General features: G+C 38.3%; 1 protein-coding gene across 1 annotated transcript in view; it reads left to right on the top strand.

The window, feature by feature from the left end:
* The window catches only part of mppe1 (metallophosphoesterase 1), a 98,561-nt gene that overhangs the window by 18,390 nt on the left and 57,435 nt on the right, over positions 1-22,736 (top strand). Inside the window, exons 3-4 of the mRNA XM_059524386.1 lie at positions 14,953-15,056; positions 15,437-15,517. Of these exons, the coding sequence (XP_059380369.1) occupies positions 14,953-15,056; positions 15,437-15,517 (185 nt within the window). The remainder of the gene's footprint in view (positions 1-14,952; positions 15,057-15,436; positions 15,518-22,736) is intronic.

Raw genomic sequence — 22,736 nt, 5'->3', positions numbered from 1 at the left:
CTGGAGCTGTGACAAACCCCTTGTGAACAGCTATGGCATATGACACAGCGCTGCCCACGTGGCTATTGCTCCTATAACAGCTCATTTTTATCAGTCCCTTTGCCTTTGGTTCATTTTATTTCTCACAAATTTTTGCTCGTTCTAAGTCAGATATAGATAAACGACGTAAGAGCTATTGTCTGTTGCCTATGTGCGTACGTTACAGTGTGGCAGCGCATTAGATTAGAATGTTGATTAACTTATCTGTACAATAAGCTGTTTAGAATGCTCGCGTTAAATTTCGAGCATCCAGTAATATTGTCACCTTTATTCATATAGCGCTTTAAACAAAATACATTGCGTCAAAGCAACTGAACAACATTCATTAGGAAAACAGTGTCAATAATGCAAAAATGATAGTTAAAGGCAGTTCATCATTGGATTCAGTTATGTCATCTCTGTTCAGTTAAATAGTGTCTGTGCATTTATTTGCAATCAAGTCAACGATATCGCTGTAGATGAAGTGTCCCCAACTAAGCAAGCCAGAGGCGACAGCGGCAAGGAACCGAAACTCCATCGGTGACAGAATGGAGAAAAAAACCTTGGGAGAAACCAGGCTCAGTTGGGGGGCCAGTTCTCCTCTGACCAGACGAAACCAGTATTTCAATTCCAGGCTGCAGCAAAGTCAGATTGTGCAGAAGAATCATCTGTTTCCTGTGGTCTTGTCCTGGTGCTCCTCTGAGACAAGGTCTTTATATAACCACACGTGTCTTGTGGAGCTTTCGGAGTGTACATTTATTTGTAATTTTAACTGTTAGGAAACCGAGCGTAAATGTGGAAGTGCTTCAAATGTTTCTTATCCTCCTGCGCCCTCTATAGGACCAGCGACTAGTTGACGTCAAGCTTAAAGCGTCATGGTAGAGCATTGAAGTCGACTAGTCAATTAGTCTGTGCAACCCCAGACTTCAACTTGGACCATTAAATAAATAGACTGCTATTGTTATGTAAGTATGAGGTTTAGATTTAGTGTACAGGTGGAAAAATGTGGAAATCACTCAAACCAATCATTGCATCAAACCATCTCCTGACTGCATTATTATTTGTAAAATAGGGGCTTTATGGAGTATGTTTATACATGGCTATAAGTATAACAGTTTATATTTCATTAATTTAGGGAAATGAACAAGTGTCTTAGCCTTCACGGGACTATTTGTCCAACCAGCTAGTTCCTGCTTGAAAAGCAAAATGTTATTGATAGTGTAAAAAAACATAAACTTTGAAGCATATGCTGAATGATGGACTAGCATTACTCATCATTACTTACTACCTTCCAGCAACATTACATTCAATGAAGGTAAAATAGTAAAAAAAAAACAAAACATTATTTATTTTAAATGGAACCAGAATCAGAACTGGAACATTTCAAACTATACCCAACCCTACTTATGAAGATCTGTATACTGTAATATATGTTGAATTTTGACATTGCCAACCCTTAAATTAAGTTGACAGTAAGCAGTACTGACCATTGAGTAGTTGAGTATTGTGCATTTTTCCTTACCACTATATATTTTTTTAATAGTTTCATGATTTTAATGGAACCGGAACCATTAAGCAGAACTGAAGAGAACCTAAGAGAACGTCTCAGGATGCTGACTGTTTCTATAACAACTGGGACTTCTAACGGCAGCTGCAGTGACACACTGACTTTATACCGATTAGTGATTGGCTGTTTCATTCAGAAGTCAGGCACAAATTCAGTGGCCATATTGAGTGTTGCATTTTTCCCCATTAAAAATTATATGAGTGACATGTCTTGGATATTATATAGTCTTTGACTAGATCATCCGCAAACTCCCTAAAATAAGGCCCTAAAACACACACACAAAACATTTGTTTATATGACTTCTGCGAGCTGGATTTGGAAGACTGGAGTTTTGCTACAAATTGGTGTGACAATTCACAGAAAACAATGTAATTATTTATGTTTTGTAACACACATTTTGTGTTAGTAAGGCTGTATGCGAGGGAGTGACAATGAATATTGATGTTAGAAACAAAACCCTTCACCTAGGCCATCAGTGTGGAATGTGACTGTGAGGCAGGTAAGAAAGAATCTGAGGAAATTAAGAGAATGGGATTTTGGATCGTTTGTATTTTATTTACAAAACAATATATATATAATAGGTCATAGGTCAAAGTCACATTATTTAGCACACTAGTCTAAGCACAGAAACATAAACAGTCACCATTGTGCAATTGCTGGAAACAGTTCCTGTTCAGCTGGTGAAACTAGTAAATCCATAACTGGCATATCCATTGTGTTTACTGCTGCTTTCCATGCACTGAAAAAAAAAAAAAAACCCTCATCAGTAGTCATGTAGCTTATTTTGACATATCCATGTAGCATATCAGCCCAATGCAGGTGAACATCTGATGTTGGTACAGCGGCTGGACTCATTTGTAGTGCTGGTCTCTGGTCACTAAAAAACATCAGTGAGCATGTTGATATCAGGAGCATTAAGTATATTAAAACATTATTTTGTAATCATAGACATACTTATGTTTCTATACTATAATACAGCACTAAAATAGCATTTTATATCAGATAAACTAGCTTTTGTCAAGCACATCATAAACATCTACTTTTGAGCATTTATTCACAGACAGAGCATTACACAATAAACATTGGTCTGAACAAAAGCATCCGCGTCGTGCAAAATTTAGAGCATATTTTGATATGTTTCATTCGATTTCAAACATTTTATTCTTGAATTATAGTTTGGGGAAATCCCAACTGGTATAATGATAAAAAAATATATATATATTATTTTTCTTCTACGGTAAATACAAAGTTTATTCCTAGCAGCGTGTCTTCTTTCAAAAAAGAAAAGTATTGTAGATTAACCTGATTAATCTCACTGCTTTGTTTTGGAGATGATGGGGGTGTTTACATGTTTGCTTGGAACACATGGGTGATTACCGTATGAATAGCCAGTGTTTCGCATGGATGTAACCACATTACAGATAATGAGCTCAGATAAGACTGTACCTCTCGTTGGTTTCATGTAGTTTACTTTATCAGAGAATATTTCTTTCTGATATAACCATTTAAAAGTAGAGTCTTAATTAGGGCTGGGATAAACTATTATTTTTTAAACGATTAATCTAGCGATTATTTTTTCGATGCATCGATTAATCTAACGATTAATTTTTTCCAGATCGATTCGATTTCGATTATCTCCCCATTAATTGACTACTAACAATTTATACATGTTGATTTACATATCTGAATGAAAAAAACATGAATTCCTTAACATTGCAATATATGTTTATTGCTCTTAAAATTACAAAATAAAAGACTGACTAAGAATGCATTACTTTGCACTTGTATAGAGATAGCATTCAATAAAACCTTGAAGCCTTGAAAACACATAGCTTACTGAAACAAGCTTACTGAACACATAGGGCCTAGCTTACTGAAAAAAAAGTTCTTCTTTCAGATGAAAATAACAACAACTTGATGTCTAGCATTCAATAAAAAAGGTCACCCAAAATACTTGTTTAGAGCAATTGAAAGAATACAGTAACCAATGTAAACTTGAGGGCTTTAAGCTAATACAGAGAGTGCTTTTCCCAAAAAAAAAAAAAAAAACAATTAACAGTGGGAGCCAGCAGCCTGTCATGGAGAAAAAAAAATCTCTGAATGCTCCACGTGAAACTTTGGCGTTTCGCCCTTTTTCTATCGTGTCTAATGATTTTGGTTAATATGCACAAGGGAGAGAGAGAGAGAGAGCAAGACAGCGCTCGTGTAGTTTGAAGACTGTGAGTGCGCGAGCGCGTGTGAAACTTTGGTGTTTTGCCCTTTTTCTATCGTGCTTAATGATTTTGATTAATATGCACAAGGGAGAGGGAGAGCAAGAAGCGCTCGTGTTGTTTGAAGACTGTGAGTGCGCGCGCACAGCCGGGGCTCTCTCTCGTACGCGCCCTGTCAGGCGCAGCACAGTCATTCTATTCTACATCACTCACCGATCAAATAACGCTTTGACAGCCGCCAAAAAAAAAAAGATCAATGCAGAAAAACCCCTGGATTTGTTTATATAACGTTGGACAGAATGTTGATCCGGCCATCACGTATATTCAGCGCACATAAGGTAAACGTTTTGCAAACGTTTTTTAGAGAAATAAAAACAGGTCGACGAATCGATGCGCATATTTTTTGCGTCAACATATTTTTTGCGTCGACGTCATCGATGACCTCGACGCGCTGTCCCAGCCCTAGACTTAATGCTTTCTATAGACACATTTCTCATTTTTGTGTGTTAAACATTCACTGAATTCATTATGTGATGCATTTAAGAGACAAGTTAACAGAGACTGAGACTGCATAAAGTGTGCCGTTTGCTTTCATTATTTTACAAAACCACTGTTTTGTTGTTATTGGAGGTGTACAGTACACAAATAAAAGTAGACCTTTTTTCAGTTTTGAATGATGTTGCATTTATTTGTACAATAAAAAAATACAGAGTAATTTATGTTCTTTCATTGTTGTCAGAAAAAAAAAAAAAAAAAAAAAAACTGAACAAGCCTGTAATTTTACAACACTATATTTACATAGTTTTAAGGGTAGTTTAGGGTATGGAAACTAATGAAGCCTCAAACCACATGAATATGATGATGGTAGCACAATCTGACAATTTTTTTTATTGTCGAATTATGCTGCCCACTGTTTTAATGGAAGACAGGGCTGAAATGATTAATTAAAACTGTCACAGTCAATATTTTTGTTCGGGAGTAGTCGTTTGATCTCATGTGACCTAAAGCCTGGGACACGCTAAGCCGGCCGCCGGCCAATGTCGGGCCATCGGTGAGCATCTGACAGGCTAGTTTGTTTTGTCTGTTTAACTCCTGGGCTCTCCTCGGGCTCACGATGGCAGGAATAGACAATGGGGCTGATGGGACCGTCAACGAAAGTGAGAACTCTGATTGGATGTTCAGTTTAGCAAATGAGTCAGTGCTAGAGAATTAAAACGAAAGTGATGATAACGAGCACGTAAATGAAGGCTGTTCTAATGTTACATGATCTTTCCCAAGCATTCCAATATGTGAATGTTATTATAAAAACATGAGCCACTTAAACTGAAGAAAGTTATCAGTATAACTGATATTCAAAATGGTAAGCAATTGCTGCTTTGTTTACGTTTTATATATCTGCATATATCTCATGTATTCTTGTTTCCATTTCTTATTTTAAATCATGAATAAATACTATTGATACCTGCTGATACAGACAGTTGATTCCTCTCACATAGGCGCCGAACACACAGGCTAGATTGCAGTCGGCTATAGTCTGTGCTATGTGTTCTAACATGGCTTTTTGGTCCAACGTTGCCGACCCAAAACTGAAGCATGAATATGTAAATATATGCTGCACACTTTCCTCTCAACAAAAACTGTCAGCAATGTGAAAGCAGAACCCATTGTTTACAGTGATGTGGATGTTTGCACAAGTGCTGCAGTTTGGTACTCCAAAAAAGTCTAGTCATGTTTATTTATACACTTATATAGTAGTTCATATACAGTATATAGTATAGATAGCTTATTTATATAGTAGTTTATCCATTAGATATATTTTGATCAAGCAGTATTAAACCTAAAAAAAACCAGGTCGCTTTCAATTAGAATTACAACTTGATTTTCTGTTATAAAGCAGCTCTCCAGTGTAGAGCTAGCTAATGATAAAATATTTTTATTATTGGGGGAAAATCATTAATGATAGATAGCAGATGTTTTTGGAGAGATCACAGGTTTATCTAGCTCAGGACTGTTTTGATTATCATAAAACTATAAGGTATTTTATGAGAGATTATGCTGTGTATAAAATTGGAATAAAATTATGATAATAATAATAAGAATAAATGAAATATTATTGTTATTCCTATGACAGTAGGAGTCATATATTGTAAAACAATTGTGCTGTAAAAAAAATTGACTCGTGACATTTGTCAAGTATGGTCGCCCATACTCGGAATTGGTGCTCTGCATTTAACCCATCCAAGTGCACACACACACAGCAGTAAATAGTGGACACACCATGAACACACACCCGGAGCAGTGGGCAGCTATAGATCCAGCACCCGGGGAGCAACTGGGGGTTTAGTGCCCTGAGGGTGGAAGAGAGTGCTGTTCATTCACTCCCTCCCACCAACAACTCCTGCCAGCACCGAGACTCAAACCTGTGACCTTCCGGTTACAAGTCCAACTCTCTAACCATTAGACCACAGCTGCCCAATAGCATGTATTCATGATTTAAAATAAGAAATGGAAACAAGTCTACAAGAGATATATGCAGATATATAAAACGTAAACATAGCAGCACTTGCTTACCATTTTGAATATCAGTTATATTAATAACTTTCTTCATTTTAAGTGGCTCATGTTTTTATGATATTCACATATTGGAATGCTTGGGAAAGATCATGTAACATTAGAACAGCCTTCATTTATGTGCTAATTTTCATTACTTTCATTTGAATTCTCCGGCACTGACTCGTTTGCTAAGCTGAACATCCAATCAGACTTCTTACTTTCGTTGATGGTCCCAACAGCCCTGATGTCTTATTCCTGCCACTGTGAGCCTGACGTGAGCCCGACGAGAGCCCACGAGTTGAACGCATTGTAGCCGCACTGGGTTGTACATTTTAATAAACTCAAATGTTATATAGAGAATTTTAATAATTAATCAGGAATATGATTAATATATATATCTCATATGACAGTTACATTAAAATTATTGAAGATGAAAAATAGGTCAATTGTACATATCAATAACTCATTTTAATTTACTTATTAATATGTCAATATTCCATTTTTCATATCAATTATAGTGATATCTCTTACTGTAAATTACCGCAAATCAAACAGTGGTTTGTCCAGCAAACGGCCGTAAGATTAACTTATCAACTTTCAATAAAGTCATCACTTCTTATAATTCAAGGAAAAATATTCTCTGGCCATGAAAACATTATCCTATCATTATGAAATTTCGGTTACTAAAAAGTAAAGAGCTTGTAGCTAAAGATCAGACATTTCATTGACTCGTGATGTGAGCATTTCAGACAGAGGCAATCATGAATATATATATTGGCTTTTAATAATTGAACTAATAATACATCAAACTACAAATCACACAGAGTAAATTCGCGTACGACAATACAGACAGTAAACTTTGTACAAGACATATCGGAATCCAAATGAGGGAGAGAGAGAGAGAGAGAGAATGAATGAGAGAGGATGAGAGAGAGAGGTGAGAGAATTAGGCGTGATCACAGAATTACGCTCAGTTATGCAAACTCACAGACAGTAACCCTTGACAGACAACAACGAATCAAAACACCTTGAAAAGGTAATAGACAAACTTTAAGCAGCATTTAAATCTCCATAGAGAATGATACTTGCATGTGGTCTCTTTGTGACTCGCCAGACCAGCGTGCGTGGTCCTTTGTAGCTAGGCGTGTTCTTTCGTGTCTTTCGGGGCTGCTGCGGAATCGCATGATATTTGAAAGGTCCAACAAACGTAATGATTCAGAATTCGGCTTCCTCGTGTAGAGAGGAAATTAGTAAGTAAAAGAAATGAAAACAACGGAGATGAAAGCTCCCGAAGGAGCCATGAGAACGGCTGTTCTCTCAGCCACCGTGCCGAGATCAACGGCGATAGAAGAGCGGACCAAGAGCGCGAAGAAGAGCAAGAGAGGAGCAAGAGAGCAAGAGAGGGAGGAACTTCCTGGTTTCAGTTCTTATGGCTTGACTGGTTCACGCCTCTGTTTGCGTGAACAAATAAAGATTGTCCGCGATCAGGATCAGGATATAAAAATGCTTTTTATTTCTAAATTAAAAAATGACTAAAAATCATACTAACAATATAACTACACCAAAAAAGCATTTAAAGAAAAGGAAATAATCCATGTCATGGGACCTTTAACACACGATAAAACTGCAGATACTCCAATTTATATGGGGAAACATCTACTGCACAAAAAGGCAATACTCAATACATTTAGAATACATTGAGAAAATAAAAGGGTACTATTCTCTTTTCTAAGAGTTAACCTAACTGTCCTGTTTTCCCAGTGGGATCATAAAGTTTTATGAGCTGGTCAGGAGGGTAGGGTTACAAATCATGATTCATTCCAAAAACATTTCACATTTACAAGTCAGCAAATTATAATCCTCGCCTAACAGGATTATCCACTTTATGCAACACACAAACTTGTGTGTGTGCTTATGTGTGTGTTGTGGAATGTGTTTTGTTTCTCCTTTGAGGCTGCTCACGTCACTGTGGAATTTCTCGTCCAGAGTGTCGTAAATAATTTAAATCCAGCCAGGCTGGCGCCAGGCCAGGCATTTAGTTTAGAGAGAGTTGGGTTTATATGCCTGAATTCAAAATCTACAAGCTTTGGGTTTGCATTGTTTTAGATTCAACGAACCGTGATTCATTAGTTCAGAACCAATGAATCGCTGAACTGCATATCCGTTACAGCATCATACAAACTATCCTGACAGATGCATACTGATGGCCTGACATTGGCTGACGGCCGGCTTAGTGTGTCCCAGGCTTTAGGTCACATGAGATCAAACGACTACTCCACAACAAAATATTTGTAGTTTTACTGTTGACAGTGTTGTTAATCGTTTCGGCCCTGCCTTCCATTAAAACAGTGGGCAGCATAATTTGACAATAAAATGAACATGTCATAGGTGTATTATTTTTGCTGTACTGTAAAGTAAGGAAATTTCAATACCCATTTCCAAATTTCTACACTTGAAAGAGATATTTTGAATTGGACTGCCGCTGGCTGTCAATTCATACTGCACTTTTTAGCTTTTGACAAAAACGACAGTAGAGCTTTTATTTTGATGGAAAACTCGAGCTTCAGTGAAATCATGCTTACAAAAATGTGTCTCACTACAAATCTAGTAAAGTGCTGTAATCATCTGCCAAGAAAAATAAAGCCTAAACGGTGGCTGTTGCGTTCTCAAATGCACGCTAAACTCAAAACATGTGCAATAAACAAGTTCTGAGCTGCGAAAAACACTGAATAACAATCTGCAGGGCCAAGCATTTTGGGAGCCCTAAACTAGACTTTCAAAAGGGGACATCGCTACCCACGGCTTAACCTAACCACCACCTCCCATCTTCCAATGCTCATGTCCTACACTGACACCATATTCTAAAGTTTTCGGAAATTTCCTTATGTATCTTTCATGATGTAAATGTGAAGATAAGCCTACATTTTGGTGTGGGAAAGTCCTGGCCTAATGGTTAGAGATTCAGACTCGTAATCCAAAGGTTGTGAGTTTCGAGTCTCGAACCGGCAGGAATTGTAGGTGGGGAAGTGAATTTACAGACTGAGGTGGCCTTGAGCAAGGCAGTGAACCCCCAACTGCTCCCCGGGCGCTGCAGTATAAATGGCTGCCCACTGCTCCGGGTGTGTGTTCATTTATATAAAAAAAGGTAAAAACACACACAGCAATGTGATCAGTAAATCAGTGAGGTCAAGTTTAATTGGTCACTAATATAAATGTAAAAAAAAGTTCAATCACAATCTTTTTTTTTTTTTTTTTGGCAAAAATTTCAAAAGCAATACTAACAGCAATCCAAATGAGGATGCATTGCAGCCACAGTCCTCTTTTGTGGAATGGAGTCAGTTTGTGTGGGGTGCAGAGCAGAATTTAAGTTGTCAGTTACTGAAAATATTTTCACATTTCTCATTCAAACACACCTCACTAGAGTTAATTATTATGGGTATATCTCTAGATCTGAGAATGATCAGTTATTATTTGTTTTGGAAGATAAGCTTACTTATCTATACATTCACAAATAGATTTTTGATAATAGAATATTTATATTGCTATCTCTGCAATGCCATTAACAGATCTTAAGGCCGTTTCTATTAAAATGATGTCTTCTCCTGATGCTAGGTTTAACAAGGGCTCTTCTTATTGGAAAATGAACAGTCCGTTACATAATCATAATGAGGTTAGATCAGAGCTGAAAAAACTTACTGGTTTTTATCGGAGCAAAGCTAAGCAAGAACATTTTGTTGGTCTAAATTGGGAATTGTTAAAATCTGTATGAAATTGTGAATTACCTCAGAAAATTTAGTGCTAATTTGGCTAAAATAAAATGTCTTGAAGAAGCTAATATTGTTAGTGAAATCTTGTCTTTTTCCAAGATCTTACCTGAGAATTTGCCCAATATTCAGAAAACCTGTTTAGTTGATTTGCAAATTAAGTTGTATAAATTAAGGGCAGAAGGTGCTTTTACAAGGTCGAGGCAAAGATGTCTTCCTATTTTTTTTTTTTTTTGCTTGAGATAAATAGGGCTAAACATAATTATGTTTGTCAGTTATATATTGGAGGGGTTGTCTTAGAAAATCCTAAAGAAATTTGTAAAAAATCTTATAATAATAATAATAATAATAATAATTCATTACATTTATATAGCGCTTTTCTAGGCACTCAAAGCACTTTACATAGTAAGGGGGTATCTCCTCATCCACCACCATTATAAGTTTTGTTTAATACCTAAACCTAAAAAGGACACTCTTCTCTTAGACAGTTGAAGACCTATCAGCCTTAATAATGATTATAAATTGTTTGCCCTTATTTTCTCTAAGCCATATGTTTTTGACCTCATTGATTACTCTGACCTTATTGAGGTCATATATCTCTTTCTTATTATAGCTCAAGCCTTCTGTCATTTTATTAAGGTTAGTAAGCAAGAAGGAATTCATATGGCTGATAAAAGTATTTTAATTAGTCAACTAGCGGATGATACAGCTTTATATATAAAAAAAAAAAATTAATAAAAATAAATTGAGCCAGATACATAAGGCAATTCAAACTATTCAGTTTTCTAATGTTCAAGGGTTTGTACCATGATATATATATATATATATAAAAATGAAATTATAGTCTTTAAAAAATCCTCTGTTTTATCTGTGGATAGTATATAGTAAAAAAAAAAAAAAACACTACAAAAAAAAATTTGTGTTAATTACTTCATTTCGAAAGGGGAACAAAATTTTTCCCTGAATTTTAACCCTGCCTTTGAAAAGATAAAAGAGACTTGTCCCTTAGAGGTAGAGTTATTCGTGTCGTTCTATGAATTGCTGGCCATCTCAGTGATCAGCCATAAAACAGTGATTCTGTCCAAATTCCCTTTAAATTCTTAAATGATTCCCTTTGTCTAAATTGACCTGTTTCCCTTACATGCTAATAATGAGTGAATGAATCTCATTCAGACAGAGATACATCTAGATTCAGTGGTAGCAGGGATCCATATATCAAAAAAATACAGAAGTGATCAGATCAGTAAATCTGCAATGTGTCTTCGATTGTGTGTGGGTCCATGCACATGCTGAATCATGTCAAAGGTGTTTAAAACAGTTATAATTTATTTTGTAATTTTGATTTCTGTGAACTCTTCAACAAAGGCTGGAGAGTATTTTGGAGGCCTCTATATAATGTTAAACAGAATGCATGGAACACCTTTCAGCACAATACCTAAATATTCAAAATACAAGTACTGACCAAATGACACTTGCATTGAAAGATATCTTTAAATAGAGCAGCTACACCTTCACCTTCACACACTTCTAAAAGTAAAGTTAGGAGGGGCTATTTCATTGAGGCCTGTTGCACAGCAGCTGTCATGCCATGTTTCATTTAGAAACATAAAATCTAGGTTTTCATTATTAAGACACTGATCAAAAATTATTATATGTTTAAAAATGTTAACTTGAAGGCATTACTTTTTGTCTCTACAGCAATCTTAGTTTGAATGCATAATAGGCCGCAGATTTAGATGGGTCAGCCGTATGGCTTGAGAAAGCCTTAGACTTTCTATAATGTGATAAAACAGATATAGAGAAAGCTACAGACACACTGGGTTCCTGCTTGTTTTGTAAAAATTTGTGAAAGTTGCTGCTATCATAGCGGGGACCCGACACATAACATTGAGAGATGGCATCAGTTGTTTTTGGTTCACCTACAGCAGTTCAGCATACACGTTCCAAGTTCCATCATTTTCTGTGAGAAGCTTAGAAGTGGAGATGCTGGAGAGAGGGACACTGTGTCTGGTGAGCAGGGCTCTGGCTCTGGTATTTCCGGTGGCTGTGATATGGTGTCAAATAAATAAAATAAAAAACAAACGGTCTAAGACTGTAAAAAATGCGCTACACATGGCATTTTAAAAACCGGATATTTTATTTATAGTTCGATTACGGATATTTCACGTCATGTTCGAATGCATATTCGAATATCAAATAAAAAGTGACAGCCCTAGTCTGTGATGAGCTCTGTTGGCAGGGATCAGCCAGGATAGTTTCTATGAGCAGTGCTTGTTGTGGCTGTGTGGTATGTGTCAACCACATGATGACTCTGAATGGCACACATACACACCTGGACAAAGTATGAGTGATGACAGAACTTTATATCAGTTTTGGTGGATTGCCATACACTACTGGAGGATGAAGGAGGGAGAAATAGATATTGTCCTTTATCACTCAAAGTTTGTTTGAGTGGAGGTCATCCAGTTTAAACAGTTGTCAATGAAGTTGACTCCTTTTATACATGTTAATTCCCCTTGCTGGGAGTGGTCCACTGATGAACAACTGAACATCAAGTCTTTGAAGTGTTTCAAAGTGTTTAAGGAGTTCTGACTGCTTTTTCCAAATATCATTCTTCCCCACATGGATGATGATTGGATTTGCAGTCTTATGCTTCATTAGAATGTTCTGATGTTGTTCACATCAGAGACAGTTGCTTGGGGAAAGCAGCAAGTAGTTGTAGTCCTGCTACTGATGTTTTTAATAATGGAGTTGCCCACTATAAGAGTCCTGGGCTTGGTTGCACTCTGAGCTGAATGCCGCTGTCTGCTTGACCTTGAGCGCCTATAAGTAGCGATGTTAGCTGCTGGCTGATACAATCCATGTCCAGTCACATTTGGGGATTCCTCACCCACATTCATTAATGCTTTAAATCTGTTCTTAAATTGTATAGAGGTGGTAGAATACCAGTGTTTGCAAGCTTTGTCATAGCCGTATCTGGGGTAGAGGATGGTATGGGAGCAATACAAGATACTTGTGACAATCTACCATGAGTACCTTTGGGTTTGTGCCATCGATTAGTCTGTATACTTGGTATAAACTGTTGAGATTCACTAGATTCATAGGGCTCATCGGCTATATGCTAAGGGGGTCCATGATGATGTGTGTGTTCCATCTTTTTTGAAAGTCCAGCAAGTAACTTTGTTTCAAGAATCCCAATCCTTTGTAGACGTCTGTTGCAGTTCATGCAGCAAGTAGAATCAATAAAATAACTGATGATTAGTTTATATAATCGACGAATAGTCTAATAATCGTTAGATTAATCGATTTTCAAAATAATCATTTATTGCAGCCCTAATAGGAGGGTTGCACAAATCATCAGCTTGTCTACCTCAGAGGGTTAATGACTGTATTTTGTCTGGTGGTATCTTGATAATAAATAAATAAATAAATATATATATATTTTTTATTTTTCAGAATCTTTTGCATTAGATAAATCAGTGGGCATTGATTTCTAAATAAAGGGAATAATTTACAAATCCATGGGAGGGTACAGTTGATCAAATCAGTGTGTACAGTTTTTAAACTGAATAAAGATGCAAGTATATTTTATTCAGGATAAAACCATATATTAAAAGGTAACATAAGCAGTAGCATTTACAAATGACAGCGTCATTAGTATTATGATACAACAACCAACAAAAAAACATAGGCCTAGCATTAAAAGCCATGCTTGCACAGGTTGTGCACGATCCTCTTGTTCAGATACTTCAGTGCTAAACCATTCAGGGCTTTATAAGTAATAAGCAAGATTTTAAAATCTATACGATGTTTGATAGGGAGCCAGTGCAGTGTTGACAGAACCGGGTTTATATGGAAATCACGGCTTTGAAAGTCATAAAACAAACAAAACGATGGGTCTGTGCAAGAAACTGTACTGGATTTATACTTTTTTTTTTTTAACCCCAAAGTCTGAATTCTCCCGAGCACATTCATCGATTCTTCTTCAGCATGTGCATGAGGCGTCGTTGTCGTCTTCTTGCTTTACAGCGGATTGCAGACTTATAAGTGCATTACTGCCACCTATCTCTCAAATGGACCATTGACTCTTATCTACAATCTCAACTGGGAGTGTCAATGGTCCTGCATTGAGAGATAGTAATGCACTGCAGGGCTCTGAACCGGTTCAAGGAACGAAAACCGGAAACGAACGAAATTATGACAGGAACAGAAACAGAAACAAAATCATATTTTATAGTTCCGAACAGAATCGAAAAATTGAAATGGCCATTAACCGGTTAATAACGTTATTTTATCGTTCCATTTAATATTTAAAATTTGCTGTCAATCAATCACGAATTCCAGCAGTACAGCATATGCAAATGTGCTGCAGCCAGCGAGTGAAATGTCCATTCAGCTGTGAACTCATAATAGGAAAATCAGAGGTAAAATTAAACAGACCGATCGTTTTGTGTCTTTATACATCAATTAATCATCACAAGCCGCATGGTTTAATTTGGTTTTGTTTGTGTATGTTTTATGACTCTCAAAGCTGTGATTCTCATCCACTGACATAACAGGACTAACAAATTTGCAATGGTTTGAGTTAAAAATCTCAGTTTGTGTTCTACTGAAGAAACAGTCACCTATATCTTGGATACCCTGGGGGTAAGCAGATAAACATCATAATTAAATTTTTGGGTGGACTATCCCTTTAATACATGTTAGACTGCACCCCATAAACACAATCAAACCTAGAGAAAAAAAAACAACAACACCTGAGCCACCCCTTTAATATTTTGCTCACTGACATCAGCCATTAAGACATGCTGTGTAAAATGTGCTTTAACTCTCCAATCAGGACTGGGAAGATGACGTCAGACGTTTTAAACGGATCTTCCGTCATCCTAGTGACACAGAGCTTGTGGTTCTTATCGGAAATCATGACATCGGCTTCCATCACGAGTGAGTTTGAGGGTTACAATTAACCTTCAGGGCAAATGTGTCGTTCATGTGTGGTTTTCATGCTCACACATTGTCCATGAGTCAATGTTTATGATAAAGCATGTTTTCATTGCTATGGTATTACAAAAATTACATTACATTTATAGTATTTGCAGTATTGAATGATATTTAAAATTAATCACCTTTTTTTGGCTAATTTTAATTCTTACTTTGATGTGATGATTATTATTATTATTTAAAAAAAAATACAAGACAGACAGGTTGTGGTATCAGGTCATTGTACATTCAAGGGACTTTTAGCGTGTCTGTGTGTATATGTGTGTGCGCGCAGCCTGATTTGACTAAGGTGTGGTTCCTTGTCTTTCTCGTCCCTTTGGCAGAATGACTAAGCAGAAGTTGGAGCGGTTTGAACAAGTGTTTAATGTGACATCAGCACGGATCCTCACCATTAAAGGAGTCAAGTAAGAATTATTAACTAGATTAAAAAAATTGTCAAGATTTTTATACAGGTATTGGTACAAAAAGTGGTTTTGGTCTATGCAGATAATTTTGCCCTTCATAACAACAGTGAGCGGGGTGTATTTTTTTATAACTCATCTTTTTAAATTATATTAAGCCTTACAGTTCTGCATAATTAAGGGCATGGCCACTTAAAGAACAAGAGGATTGCCACTCTGTCCTACAAAAAGCAATCGAGTGTGAAACGGAGAAAAATTGCTTTAAATATTTGTATTCATCCAGAAAAAATTAACTATAGGTTGGACACTGGAAATTTGGTAATTAGATGTTTTAATGAAAATGATCTCAAACTTGATTTTTACCACTATTTTGAAGTTATTGTACTCTACCTTTGCATTGTCTGCAAAAAGTGAGATGTCATGCCAAGGCAAAAGCCAGTAATTTCCACATTATATACCATATTTAGGTGCTGATCACCATTAACAAAATTATTATAGTAACATCTGTATATAATCTATTGATCTGGCTCAAAGGCTATAACATATAGTAATGTGATTCCATTTTTCCTGACCATAACAACAAGATAAGAAAAGTTAAACGTAAATTGCAGCTTATTTGCAATGTTTGCTAACATTAAAGGATGCAAGACATACTTAGCCTATTTTTACACTGGATTGAATGAAAATAGCCTAACCTATAAAAACAACTTATGGATTTATAGGAATGCCAGCAAGTAGGAATAATGCTCAGAATGATTGTGAAATAAACATCTCAGACTGACGTTCATTTCCATGGATTTTATCGAGTTACAAGAAAAGGTAGGAAAAGAACGGTGACACATTGCTGCCACACACAAATTATTGTTTTCACTAAATTATGTCCTAGTAATGAGATATGTTGTTTAACAACATAATTTCTCATTCTCAATGGACCATAATAATAATATCTCAATGGAATATAATAACATAATAATTATTATTGTTATTATTATTATTATTATACAAATTCTTTTTAATTCATGTTATATTTCTGAAATATATTGCCTAAAGGGAGCATGTTTAATGAAAATAAAAGTCTCCCAAGAGTTTATACTTTTGAAACACTACATAATATTTAATGTCTTTGAAATACAGTGGGTGGCCATCCAAAACGGTGGTTCTACCGTCGCACGTACCGCGCCGCGTCTGCAAAGTGCTTTTGCAGCTTTTGACCACTTTAATCACAAGTTTTCAAACAAGCGCATCAAAGCATATTTTCACAATTATTATCTTGCATCTCAGTACAGATCGATTTGGATCTGGCTGCTTGCATAGAACAGTGATGTTAGATGGGTCCCAGTAGAACAACATGAGATGAAGTCTATGGCATTAAAGGATATTCCATTCATAAGCACAAAAAAAAGGTTTAACCACACTCACAAACAACTCAATAATACTGAACACATTTGCTGCTTGACAAGAATCTCACTCACTTCTCGACACAAGTATTTCTTTTCTTAAAAGGGCCTTTGTGGGGTAATCCTAACCTCTCACACAACATAGCTGACTCAATGTTGCGGGGGTGGAGGGAAAGAGAAATCCAAACATTTGCTGACTTATACATTGATGATACTTTTGCTAACTTTCAACAACTAAATGAAAAATTCAACCTTCCCAAAGATAGTTTCTTCAAATTCCTACAAATTAGAGACTGGGTTAAGGAGAAATCCAAGGAAACATTCCCATATATCCCAAAAGAAACTCAGCTTGAATCTCACATATGTAACAAATTACACGGATCATCGAAAGGAATAATATCTTCTATATATGGCATCATCAATGGAAAGTTACTGGTTTATGATAAAACATATACAAAAGGGAAATGGGAAAAAGATTTAGCCTGTGTTTATGAGGAGGCAGATTGGCGTCATCTATTGGAACAAGCACAGACTGTGCTAACCTCCACAAAACACAGGCAAATTCAATTGAATATATTCCATAGGACATACTACAATCCTTACAGGTTACATAAAATTGACAGCAACATTTTCTCCAAATGTCAGAGATGTAAAACGACCGATGATGATCTTCTAGATCAAAACTATGGATCCTGGGCGACACAAGCTCTATTAATGTGAACTACTACTGAACTACTGCAGTAAAAAAAAATATTCTGATCAACTGGAAATCTGAAAATTCACCATCAGTAAAACATTGGATTAATGAGTTTGTGTCTTACTCCACACCCGAAAATATAGTATATATTGTGAGAGGGAAGCATGCAGCCTTTAGAGAAATCTGGGGCCCATTCACAGACATTCTGCCTTCCCTAGACTTGACTGACCATGCTAGTATGAGCCCTCATATAGGTATGTATAACATTTGTGTTTTGTTTTCTTCCTGTTTTGTCTTCTGATGTTTAAAAATTGAAAATTGTCATCCTTGTATGGTATGTAAGGTTATACATTTGTGTATATTCCTTTTGTAAAATATGACTCTGTGTATCAAACTGTGGATCCTTCCTACACAACATTTACATTTTGTAAGAGCATATGTTAATAAAAACAATTCTTAAAAAAAACAAAAAGTGGTTAAACAAAAAACCTGTTCCTTTTCATGGTATAATAGATGAGACGCGTGTTTAAGTAGATATCTAATTCAAAATAACGTAGTATCGATTTTTTGTTTATCACGTTTCAAGAGTACTTTTGTCCCCTATCTCAAGAATTAGTTATATATATATATAATGTAATGTAATGTTATGACTGTTTAATAACAATAGCAAGCATAAGATCTTTGATGAGACCGTAGCCTAAGACTATCCAACTTTTAATGGCTTTTTGTCACGAACGTACACACAAACAGAGAGATCCAATTTGCAGTGTTTATTAGGGAGAATCCAATAATCGTAGTCCGGACAGGCAAGAGGTCAATATTCACAAAAGCAGTCCAAAAATAAGAAACACGAAAAACACTAGGGAACACGAGAAAGCAGGGTGACATAAAACAAGGACTCCATGAAACTGATAGAAACAAACAGGGTATATATAGACAGGTGAAACGATGAAAGTGGGAATAGCTGAGTGCAATTAACATGTGTGCAATTAACAGTGATAAATCGGACATAGGCTTGTGGGAAATGTAGTGCCTGCAGTGGGATGACTACAGGGGGAAGTGAGACCACTAGTAAACACCCAGGGATACACAGACACTGTGACATTACCCCTCCCCCCCTCTAAGGAGCAGCTACCAGATGCTCTTCAGAACACAAAACAAACCAAAAAACAAAGAGACCAGGAGGGAGGTGGAATGGTGGAGGATCAGGGGGAGGGACGGAGGGCCAGGTCCATAGAGGGGAACAGGGATGGGAAGTGGGGAAAAAAAACAACAACAACAAAACAAAGAGACCAGGAGGGAGGTGGACTGGTGGAGGATCACGGGGAGGGACGGAGGGCCAGGTCCATAGAGGGGAACAGATACACAAAGTGAAAAAAACAAAAACAAACAAAGAGACCAGGGCTGATCAGAAAGTTCAGGAGTCCAGGGCAGTGCCGACAGGGCAGGAATCCAGGGTGGAGCAGGTGGAGCTGGAGCCCACCGGCACGACACTGGCGGAACCGGAGACCACCCCAGCTGAGCAGACAGGACCAAAGCCCACCAGGGCGGAGCAGAGGACCACCACAGCCGTGAGGATGAGACAGAAGCCCACCAGGGAGGCGCAGAGGACCACCACAGCCGCGCGGATAAGACAGAAGCCCACCAGGGCGGCGCAGGGGACCACCACCTCCGTGCGGTCGAGATGGAAGCCCACCAGGGTGGCACAGAGGACCACCACAGCCGTGTGGACGAGACAGAAACCCCCTAGGGCGGAGCAGAGGACCATCACAGCCGTGTGGATGAGACAGAAGCCCACCAGGGCGGAGCAGAGAATCACCACAGTGGGGTCGATGGCACAGGAGAGCAAGTCTGGTCAGGTAAGGCTGAAATAGAGAACATGAACAGGTAAAGGATGGACTCCGTGGCCATGATGAGATGGTAGATGGCCACCATGGCCATGACAGGGCAGGCGGTGAGTTCATGGATGGCCTACATGGACATGACAGGATAGGACGAGCGCTCTGGAAGTTCAGCAGAGATGTGACGAGGCTCTGGAAGTTCAGCTGAGACTTGACGAGGCTCTGGAATTTCAGCTGAGACTTGACGAGGCTCTGGAAGTTCAGCTGAGACTTGACGAGGCTCTGGAAGTTCAGCTGAGACGTGACGAGGCTCTGGAAGTTCAGCTGAGACGTGACGAGGCTCTGGAAGTTCAGCTGAGACGTGACGAGGCTCTGGAAGTTCAGCTGAGACATGACGAGGCTCTGGTAGATCCGTGGTGATTTGCCTGGGTTCAGGAATATCAACTGTGGCTTGACTTCATTCAGGAAGACCAACTGTGGCTTGACTTCATTCAGGAAGATCAACTGTGGCTTGACTTGACTCATGAAGGTTATTGGTAACCTGAATTTGTTCAGGAAGATCAACTGTGTCTTGACTTGATTCATGAAGTTCATTGGTGACTTGACTTGACTCATGGAGATCATTGGTGACTTGACTTTGCTCATGAAGATCATTGGTGACTTGACTTTGCTCATGAAGATCATTGGTGACTTGACTTTGCTCATGAAGATCATTCATGACTCGACTTTGCTCATGAAGATCAAGAGTGACTTGACTTGACTCATGAGGTCTAACTGTGGCTTTGCTTGACTCATGGGTGTTAATGGTGACTTGACCCGACTCAGGACGGTCAATGGTGATCTGACTAGACTCTGGGAAATCAGTGGGGACCTGACTCGACTCTGGAGAGTCCACGGGGACCTGACTCGACTCTGGAGAGTCCACGGGGACCTGACTCGACTCTTGAGAGTCCACGGGTACCTGACTCGACTCTGGAGAGTCCACGGGGACCTGACTCGACTCTGGAGGGTCAACGGGGACCTGACTCGACTCTGGAGGGACCACGGGGACCTGACTCAACTCTGGAGCATCCAAGGGGACATGACTCGAGTCTGGAAAGTCTACTGTGGCTACCATCTTGTGCAGTGGCGCTGGGCTGGCGGCCATCTTGTACAGTGGCACTGGGCTGGCGGTCACCTTGTGCCGTTGCGCTGGGCTGGTGGCCATCTTGTGACGTGGCACTGAGCTGGTGGCCATCTTGTGCTGTGGCGCTGGGCTGGCGGCCATCTTAGGCAGTGGCTCTGGACTGGCGGCCATCTTTTCTGGAGACACCGGCATAGAGTCAGCCATCATGTCTGGAGAGATGGGTGTGGTCAGTGTATCCCATTGAGGACAATGGTGTAGGTAACTGGTGAACCCCCAAAAGTCCAGCCCCTTCCCACTCAGGCAAAGGTCATCCAGGCAGGCGTTGAATAAGTCTTTAAGTGCCTCATCATTATACCCCAGCCCTACTGCCATTGTCCAAAAAATCTGAGCAAAACCACCCAACTCACTCCCCTTTGGATGGAGGGTGGTTAGGTTCAAGAGCCTCCCCCTCCGCTCCTCCATGGTGACTGGAGAACAGATACGAAATCCCACACTGCTGGATCTGGGCATGATGGAGTTTTTCTGTCACAAACGTACACACAAACAGAGAGATCCAATTTGCAGTGTATATTAGGGAGAATCCAATAATCGTAGTCCAGACAGGCAAAAGGTCAGTATTCACAAAAACAAGAAACATTAAAAGCACTAGGGAACACGAGAAAGCAGGGTGACATAAAACAAGGAGTCAGCTGAGTGCAATTAACAGGTGTGCAATTAACAGTGATGAATTGGACATAGGCTTGTGGGAAATGTAGTGCCTGCAGTGGGGTGAATAAATGGGGAAGTGAGACCACTAGTGGACACCCAGGGATACACAGACAAGACACTGTGACACTTTTAACGATGTTATTGTTCATATTATAATGTTATTGTTGTTTTATGTCTTCTTTTAATTTTACAATTACATTCAGTCCGCAATCTGTCCCTTTGCGCCACCTAGCAGTAGTTTTTCGCGAATGATTTTAACGCGACTAACTTGGTACGCGCGGAGGAATTACACATTTTGGTTGTCTACCTACTGTACAGTCACCAAAAATTGCCTTTCTGTTGTATATATTTTGAAACCAACAGTGTCAAATGCTGCATTTATGTCCAGGAAAATTTCAAGTTATTCATTACCTTGATCTGTATTTAATCTCAAATTATTTACCATATTGTTCTGAATATAAGACAAGAGTTTTTTTTTAAAAAAAAGGATAGTTTCAAATCAGTATATTGACTTTTACAAGTCGGTTAAACACCTGCAAAAACAGGTGGCAACAAATATGTGTAAAGTGAGTGTGCTACCCCAAGACTAAAGCCGACCCGTTATTGCTTATTGCACTTCTGTGCTATGCCACAGCCCTTGTTGGCTGAAACCCAAATGTGGGTTGAAGAATGTGCAGTCAAAGAAACAACAATCAACATTCTGTTTTTATGAAGCAAGACTTTGACTTGAAAATTACTTTACTTGAAATAAATAAATAAATAAAAATTCCATAAGAAAGTATGAAGTTGAAACATTATAGTTATGTTGGTAAATTGTGAAATTACCAAAATTGACCAATAAATTGCATAACTGGGAAGGATTTGTATGCAGGTGTCAGAGTATGTGAGCGGGAGTGGAGTGGCAACAATTTCCCCTCCGTGCTTCAAGCATTCAATAATCACTCTGCTCCAACTCCGCCCTGGATTCACTATTTCCCGCTCCTCGCTCCACTGATCAGAAACACCTCTTCACCTTCACTCCACGGATAAATTATTTCAATATACTTGAAAAAAAAGTTCTGTTTCAGAAATTATATTAAACAAAAAATAAATGCATAATACTAGAAGAAATATTTTAACATGGTTTATTGAAACATTACAATTAGCCCAAGTCCAGATTAAATGACTGCTTAACTTGCTTAGCTTACTTGTCTGTGCAGCGTCTCTACTATGGCAAAGCTGTGGGTAGTCACTTCAGAAACAGAAAGAATATGCTGTAACTTTTCTGTTTTTCTTCATTCCTGAATGTATGCACACGATCTGTATGTTATGTGCGAGCTTGTGTGCTTTGTCCGCATGCAGCAAAGTAGCAGCACATTAGTTTAGAGCATAAACAAACTGTACAACTTTGCAACATGCTTTAACCTGCTTGTCCGACTCGTCCATCGCCATTTTAAACTTTGTATGTGATCCA

This window comes from Carassius carassius, chromosome 35 (genome assembly GCF_963082965.1).
Source record: "Carassius carassius chromosome 35, fCarCar2.1, whole genome shotgun sequence".
Lineage (NCBI taxonomy): Eukaryota > Metazoa > Chordata > Actinopteri > Cypriniformes > Cyprinidae > Carassius > Carassius carassius.
Note: the sequence above shows the minus strand (reverse complement) of the source record. Positions and strands in the feature narration are given on the sequence as shown.